Consider the following 8,434-nt stretch of genomic DNA (forward strand, 5'->3'; position numbering starts at 1 on the left):
GGACCTCCATTATCCGGATTTTCGATTATCCGGATTGTTCAAAATAAACAAAAATTTTACGAATTTGCTGATTTGCACTTGGCAAATTACGACACTGTTTATGTACGTGATGGAATGCATAACTTTTTTTGTTTCAACGTCTCACCCAGTGGTCGTAAACTCTTAAATATATTTTACGTCATAATAAAAATATAACTTGACATACATATTTATAAATAATTTATATTCAAATTACATCATTTCTATGACCAAGGGAGGCTTATGGGCAACATGGGCCACCAGCTATGCCTTGCGGTCCGAAGGGCCTAGCGCCTCGAAGGTTTATGCATTACTTAAAAGCCGCAAACACGATAATAAAGTTTTACTTGTCATAAAACGATAAATAATTTGTCAAATTTTTATTGATAAAAATGCAGTTTCAACTGCTTTTTATTTTATAAAATCCGTCTTCTTGCGCCACCAGAGGGTCTTATAAACAATAGGTAGTCTGTTAGCGCTGGTCAGTAGTAGTCCAAATTCAATACAAACATTTGTTTCTTGAAATTTGATTACGATTTAAATACAGTATTTATTTTGATTATTACTGATATGTCATCAAAAAGAAAACGTGTTGTATTATCATTAAAAGACAAATTAAAGTATTTGTTTCGATTATCCGAATTTTTCCTTATCCAGACTACCTTCATCCCCAATTAGTCCGGATAATCGAGGTTCTACTGTATTTCAAATTATTGTTCATTAAAATGAAATTTCCATAAGAATCAGCAATAACTTAACACACATAAAATATGAAACTTCCTTTAATCATACATTCTCGTAACATTAATATCAAACTCTAGCAATGCCTTAAACAAAAATTAACCAATCAATTATTTTTTTTTACCATTCTTTAATATAGTTCACCGTCTTTAATCTAGATATAGACCAGGGGTGGCCAACAGTTTTTTCCTCCGGGCCAAATTGGAAAGAAAACTTTCTTCACTGCCCGAACCAGAGGCGGCCCTAGCAAGATTTTCAGGTGATGCAAGATCTTATTGTGGCATCACTCCGTAGAGACTAAACTGTACATAGAGATTACAGATACACTTTTCACATTGAGCACAGAAAGCCATTGACTTTTTTTTTCTTCTTCTTTTTTTAAGATGAGAATTTCTCAACTTTCCTACAACTTCACATTGTCATGTTGTAGAGAATTATCGCAGATCCATTCAACCAATTATTTCAAGTTCAGTCCAATATTCAGAGATTAATTGCAGGCCACGGTACACTATACCCAATTAAATTAACTTCAACTTTTTATTTCTTTTTGCAAATCGGCTCAACACTTTTTCAGCTGTGATTTTCTGGGTAGGGCACCAAGTTAACTGGGGGGTCATGCCCACCCATGCCCCTTCCTGGCTATGCCCATGCACATCATATTAAATTCATTTTTATATTTTATTAGATATGTATTAAAAAATACTTATAAGAAAATATAAAATCAAATATTTATTAATTGTCTGTAAAAACAATATGAATATTCAGGCAAAAATAGAAAAAACATTCATGTCATACACAAATGTTTTTTTCTGTTGTTTGTAAAAAATAAATTTTTTGTAAAATAAATAATCAATTGATTAGAAGTGCAAAAACATAAAAATTGCAAATATTTTTAATTAGTAATTTTTAAATGCATTATTTCATTGTTTCAATGAGGCTACAAACCTATAATAAAAAAAGCATTAAAAATTCAGATATAAATTCTAAACACCTCATTTTTAAATCATAAAATAGTCTGTTTGATTACAAATTTCAAATAAATTTTAAATTAAATCTTGATAAAGATCTCATTTTTACCTTGAGATTCTCGCACAACTTCTCTTGCACTAGTTGTAAGAACACCATCATGCCATTCTCTTGTATCAACATCAATAAAACCTAATAACTGAAATTAACATTAAATTTGTTAATCACTTTAAAAATCTTTGAAAAGAAATGCCACATATAAATTCTCAGAGTAAACAAATCTATTTTAAAAAAATTATTCCTTTTTTGAACTTTAATGGAATATAAATTGTTTGTTATCAATAATTGGGACAATTTAGTTTCACAGATTGATCTGATGCTTATCTCTAGTACCAAATTATCTGAATTACTCAGATATTTAATAGTTAATTTGTAATTTAAAAAGATAAAGACAATACATAAGACAACTTCCTTCCAATATCATAAATATATTAAATACAGTGGGTGATCGATTAACAAACAGTTCAGACTGCGAACAAATTGGACAATGAACACTTTCACAAAAAATTTTTATGTTCGGACAACAAACACCTCACAGAACAAACACATGAAGAAGCAAAGCAGTGTTTAAGATTTGTAAGACTATTTTACTGGAATCTATGAATGGTTTATGGAACAAGATTTTCACAGTTGTATACATAACCTTTTTTACATTAGTTGATTTCTGTTCTCTGAATTTTTGTAAGTGTTTTTCTGAACTTTTTATTTTAAAAAACTGATAATATTATGAAGCCTAAAAGAGTGGAGTGTCAAGAACTGTGTTCACTAGATAAACTAAGAAGGAGATAATAGCGAAGGTAGAGAGTGGGCAGAAAATGTCTGATATTCCTATGCAGTATGGTTTCAACAGGTCTACAGTATATATTTCGTTGAACCAAAAGTTTGTTCGGGTATTTACATAATCGCTCGTCTGTGGCACCTCTGTTGTGTTTATCAAGTTTTAACTTGTTTAGGTGACATTACGAATATCTGCATATTTATTACATAAGTTTAATTACAGCTATTTTTTAAAATTTTGTTAACTTTTAAGAAAAAAAAAAACATTAAAATGGAAGATAAGAAGGTGCATTTTTGACATCTAATGCTCTATTATTTCCGAAAAGGAAAAAATGCAACAAAAACTCAAAAAAAAAAAAATATGTTCTGTATATGGGGAGGATGCAGTTACTGATCGAACATGCCAGAAATGGTTTTCAAAATTCAAAGAGGGAGATTTTTCTCTTGAAGATGCACCTCGGTCAGGACGACCTTCAACCATAGAAGATGAGTCTGTAACAGCTTTAATTCAAAATGATTGGCATAAAACAACATGAGAGATAGCCAACATCTTAAAAATATCCCAAACATCTGTTGTCAGACATTTGGCTAGCCTTGGATACACTTCCCGTTATGATGTTTGGATTCCCCATAAGTTAAGTGAACAAAACCTTATTGAGCATGTTTCTGTACGTGATTCACTTTTAAAACACAATGAAGATGATCCCTTTTTAAAGCAATTAATAACAGGTGATAAAAAATGGATCGTTTACAACAATATTCAACGCAAGAGATCTTGGAGTAAGCCAGGTGATCCTCCGGTGCCACAACCTAAAGGTGGTTTGCATCCCAGAAAAGTAATGATTTCAGTTTGTTGGAACTGAAAAGGAGTTCTTTATTACGATCTTTTATCCAACAACCAAACAATTAATTCCAATAAATATTGTCTCCAACTGGATGAACTAAAGCACTGTTTCTCAACGGGGGGCGATATCGCCCCCATGTGGGCGTTTTTCCATGTTCAGGGGGAATTAGTAACAATTTATATTTTGGGGGCGNAAAAAAAAACATTAAAATGGAAGATAAGAAGGTGCATTTTTGACATCTAATGCTCTATTATTTCCGAAAAGGAAAAAATGCAACAAAAACTCAAAAAAAAAAAAATATGTTCTGTATATGGGGAGGATGCAGTTACTGATCGAACATGCCAGAAATGGTTTTCAAAATTCAAAGAGGGAGATTTTTCTCTTGAAGATGCACCTCGGTCAGGACGACCTTCAACCATAGAAGATGAGTCTGTAACAGCTTTAATTCAAAATGATTGGCATAAAACAACATGAGAGATAGCCAACATCTTAAAAATATCCCAAACATCTGTTGTCAGACATTTGGCTAGCCTTGGATACACTTCCCGTTATGATGTTTGGATTCCCCATAAGTTAAGTGAACAAAACCTTATTGAGCATGTTTCTGTACGTGATTCACTTTTAAAACACAATGAAGATGATCCCTTTTTAAAGCAATTAATAACAGGTGATAAAAAATGGATCGTTTACAACAATATTCAACGCAAGAGATCTTGGAGTAAGCCAGGTGATCCTCCGGTGCCACAACCTAAAGGTGGTTTGCATCCCAGAAAAGTAATGATTTCAGTTTGTTGGAACTGAAAAGGAGTTCTTTATTACGATCTTTTATCCAACAACCAAACAATTAATTCCAATAAATATTGTCTCCAACTGGATGAACTAAAGCACTGTTTCTCAACGGGGGGCGATATCGCCCCCATGTGGGCGTTTTTCCATGTTCAGGGGGAATTAGTAACAATTTATATTTTGGGGGCGAAAAAACTATTTTCTGCGCGACATAGTAAAACATTATGTTAAGAATGATTAGATATTTTATTCGTTATATCGTACAATAATTAAACAAATAACATTATATAGTCACCAGTCTATTCGATGCAGTACAAATTTGGCGTTAGCCTTGTCCCTCGGCATCGGAATTTTGTAGTGAAGGGGGCGATACTACGTAACAGTTTTATTGGGGGGGCGATATTACGTTGAAGGGGACGACGATTCGTTAGAGGTTGAGAAACACTGAACTAAAGGCTGCAGTGCATCAAAAAACGTCCAGAACTTGCAAATCGACGGGGAGTGGTATTCCGTCATAATGCAAGACCGCACATATTGTTAAACAAGCGCCAAAAACTTCTAGACTTTAACTGGGATGTTTTGAGTCACCCTGCATATTCTTCAGATATTGCTCCCTCAGACTATCATCTTTTTCGTTTATTGCAGAATAATTTAAATGGCATAGAATTTCAATCTCTAGAGATTGAAATTCTATGCCATTTAAATTATTCAAAAATCACATTGATAATTTTTTCAATCAAAAACCCACCCAATTCTACACAGATGCAATTATGAAACTACCCGTCAGATGGCGTAAGGTTATTGAACAGAAGGGTGAATACATTGTGGATTAAACGTTTTTATTTATTTCAAAATAGTATATTTTATTTCTTTCTAAAAACCGAATGAACTTTTGGTTCAACCCAATACAATCTTAGCTAAGAAAGATATAATCAAAAAGACTTAAGTAGATAAAGGAGTAACGAAAATCACATCTGAGAAACAAAGATGTGCCATCCATGACAAAAATGTAGAGATTGCTTTTAATTTGTTATTACATGTAAATAAACATAGTAAGAAATTTAAAAAATTTTTATTTATTTTTCAGGGTCTGCAGAACGAATTAATCAAATTCCCATAAAAATCTACGGTAAATTGATAATTGATTAATGTGAAGTTCCAAAAACAGGTTGAAATTAAAAGTTGTTATAAAATTTTATTAAAACGAAACTAGAAAAACTTCCATTGTTAAAGCTGATCGAAGGTCAGATTAGTTGTGCAAGTCATATGAAATGAAGATGAGAAAAAAAAAACATTATTGTAAAATGCATTGCAATCAATGTAGACAAACGTCGACCAGAAGAGATGGATCTTTGACTAATTGCTTGTATACAAGCAATTAGAACATAGAAAAATTTTGAAGAGAGGAAAGGTTAATGATAAAAAGAGACATCATGTCAGGTCATTAAAATTCTAAAACGTCATAGACTAGACAATAATGAGGAAAAATATGAATGCAGATTTCAAAGTTCCATCAGCACCTTCCATCCAGAGTTAACGAATAGTGTCAGGTAGATTCTCCAAAGCGGATCTTTCTCGTGACCCAAACAGGTCTTGTCTTTCACTTACAGACAAGCAGTTGCATAGCATAGTGGGGGCGGCAAAATTTCACAATAAATAATAATAATATTTTGTATAAACTTGAACCATTTCATCACATATTTTTGTCGCACCTACAATTCGGACCATTGAAATGAGCATGAAAAATGTCATCATCCGGACAGTCCGGGATTTCATGCACAAAAGTCATCTAGGTTACTTACGTTACTCCTACCCAATTCTCCCTAATCACTAACTGAACCGGCATGCACTGCACATTATTCTTCGCATTGCAAAATGACATATGCATGCGTCAGGAACTTCTGTTTGAACAAACCTCACCTGCCTTCCAGGTCAGTGATTTTAAAAAGGTGGCAACACTAGCATGGAATTTTTCATTACTTATTCTGTGACGAAACTGAATTTTAGTTTTTTAAATTGAGATACCTAAATAAGGGGGTGGCGAAATTTTCTTTTGCCCTGGGCGGCTGACACCCACACCACGCCACTGGGGACAAGGGACCAATTGAGAAGTGAGAAAAAGAGATGTGGAGCCAATCAGAATGGACAAAAGAAAGAATGAAGATTGATATAATCCCTGATCTTCAAGGACAGACTCACTTTCTGTAAACTGTGCACCTGCACACGGTTAGTCAATGTGCAAAATGCAGTTTTCCGTCTATTGTGCCCAACCAGTAGCCTGTGCCACTACAGACACAGACAGTGTCGCCAACACCAATCAATGGAGTCTCCCCACCTGCCTTTGCCCTGGGGCCACCTTTGATTGACAAACAAGAAACAACATTGATGCCTATGATGTCAGAACAACCAATTGTTTTAAGGAAAACTATTTTTTTTCTGGTGTAAGTTTATTTCATGTTAAAATAAATGGTTTTTGTAAGATACTTGTCATCTTTGTCTCTGCCACCACTACCCACATACAAAAGGACCCTAGACCATCACTGACACAAAATTAACTGATTTCTCCTAAAAAGTCAGCTTACTATTAATAAACAATTCAGGTAGTGAACATCGTCTTTGAATGGATTATGTTTGTTAACCAATCAGCCACTGTATTACGTACTAGCATTAATTTTTATTTTGATTCAGAATATATAAATATTAAAAAATATTTAAATTGTAAAAATGTCCTCTTGTAGTTTGGAAATTATAAAAATTATAGATTACATGATTTTTTTAGATTGATGATGATATATTAGAATTTTACAAAATCAGCATAAAATATACCATTAACAATTATATATTAAATTCATTATAATAAATAAATTATTTAAAAATAGACTCAACCTATTTTTGTTTTACAAAAGATTTATATATATATATATATAAAGCTCTTTCTGCCCTTATGCACTAAGAGGACCTCTTTTAGCAAGCCTATTATGGGTTCAGCCAGGTCCACAATGGAGTGGCCAGGTGGTAAGGGATGGGGTCCAACATATCCAGGCATTCCTGAAGATTTTTCAACCTATCTGGATTCTATCCCAGGTCCCCCAGAACAGTAGGCTGCTTAAGATTTATGTATTGTAAACCTGCAGTCATATTATATTGTTAAAAACAAGTTAAAGAGAATAATTTCATAATTATAGTAAGTAACCTCTTCACTAAATTTAAGAAAAACTCTATTAAAGATTTTCAATGACATATCTGTAATGTGTGATTCACTGACTGATAGTTAATAAGAGATTTTATAAACAAAATGATGAATACAAAACAAAATACAAAAACATTAAAATGAATAAAAAAAGTAAATTACATTCTCAATAATTAACATTTTTAACACATAACAAACAAAGGTTTACAAAGTGTCATAAATTATAAATGTTTAAACAAAAGTCATTTTGCTAGGTACAGGATGATATACAGTAAAAAATGTGTAAAAGCTGGAACTGAAAGGGATTCAGTGGACTTTCCAGCATAAGCAAATTTTCTGTCTTAGACAGGATGGAACAATAAAATGGCCACTACTTTGAAATGCAAACATACTCAGTGTAAAAACTGAGTATGTTTAAATGTCTGAATAATGCAAAATCACATCAATCAATAGTGAAAGTGTTAACATATTCAGTTCATACTATCATATTTTAGCAAATTTTAATAACATTAACAAGATAGAAATAATTTATATTAATAATTAATATAATTTCTCTAATGTATTAATATTTGCTAGTCAAAATTACTGTACATTAATTTTAATTAAAAAATAACATTTATATAAAACTTAATTAATGAAAATATTGCAATTATATTATTAAGAATAATATGCCTATATTAATCTCTGTAAAGTTATTCTAAATGATGTTTTTAATTCTTAATTTTCAACTATTTTTAACAACTAATATTATGAAATTCAATACTAATCATATATATGTAATATTTAATACAGTACCTGAATCCGAGAAATTGCCTTGGGGTTCATTAGATAATGTTTAACATTTTTCCCCATTTTATTTAGTGCATGTTTTAATAATTTCCATAATGTTGATTTTCCAGAACCACTCAAACCAACAATAACAACTCCTATTCTTTGTTGTAACTGTTCATATAATTCCATTACTTTTTTCACCTATTGAGAAATGTATAAAAACAATCATATAATTAATAAACTGAATACTCATAAATGATAAAATGTTATTAATTGGAAA

General features: G+C 31.9%; 1 protein-coding gene across 1 annotated transcript in view; it reads right to left on the reverse strand.

Moving 5' to 3' along the window:
• Positions 1 to 8,355, reverse strand: part of LOC111612635 (cytoplasmic dynein 2 heavy chain 1-like) — a gene marked incomplete at its 5' end in the record, with an annotated part of 92,742 nt that extends 84,387 nt beyond the window's left edge. The window contains 2 exons of the mRNA XM_023353873.1: positions 1,837 to 1,924; positions 8,179 to 8,355. Of these exons, the coding sequence (XP_023209641.1) occupies positions 1,837 to 1,924; positions 8,179 to 8,355 (265 nt within the window). The remainder of the gene's footprint in view (positions 1 to 1,836; positions 1,925 to 8,178) is intronic.
• Positions 8,356 to 8,434: the final 79 nt, after the last annotated feature.

The sequence above is a fragment of the Centruroides sculpturatus genome, unplaced genomic scaffold (genome assembly GCF_000671375.1).
Source record: "Centruroides sculpturatus isolate CEXI.00-Female unplaced genomic scaffold, Cexi_2.0 scaffold1552, whole genome shotgun sequence".
In the NCBI taxonomy this organism is placed as follows: domain Eukaryota; kingdom Metazoa; phylum Arthropoda; class Arachnida; order Scorpiones; family Buthidae; genus Centruroides; species Centruroides sculpturatus.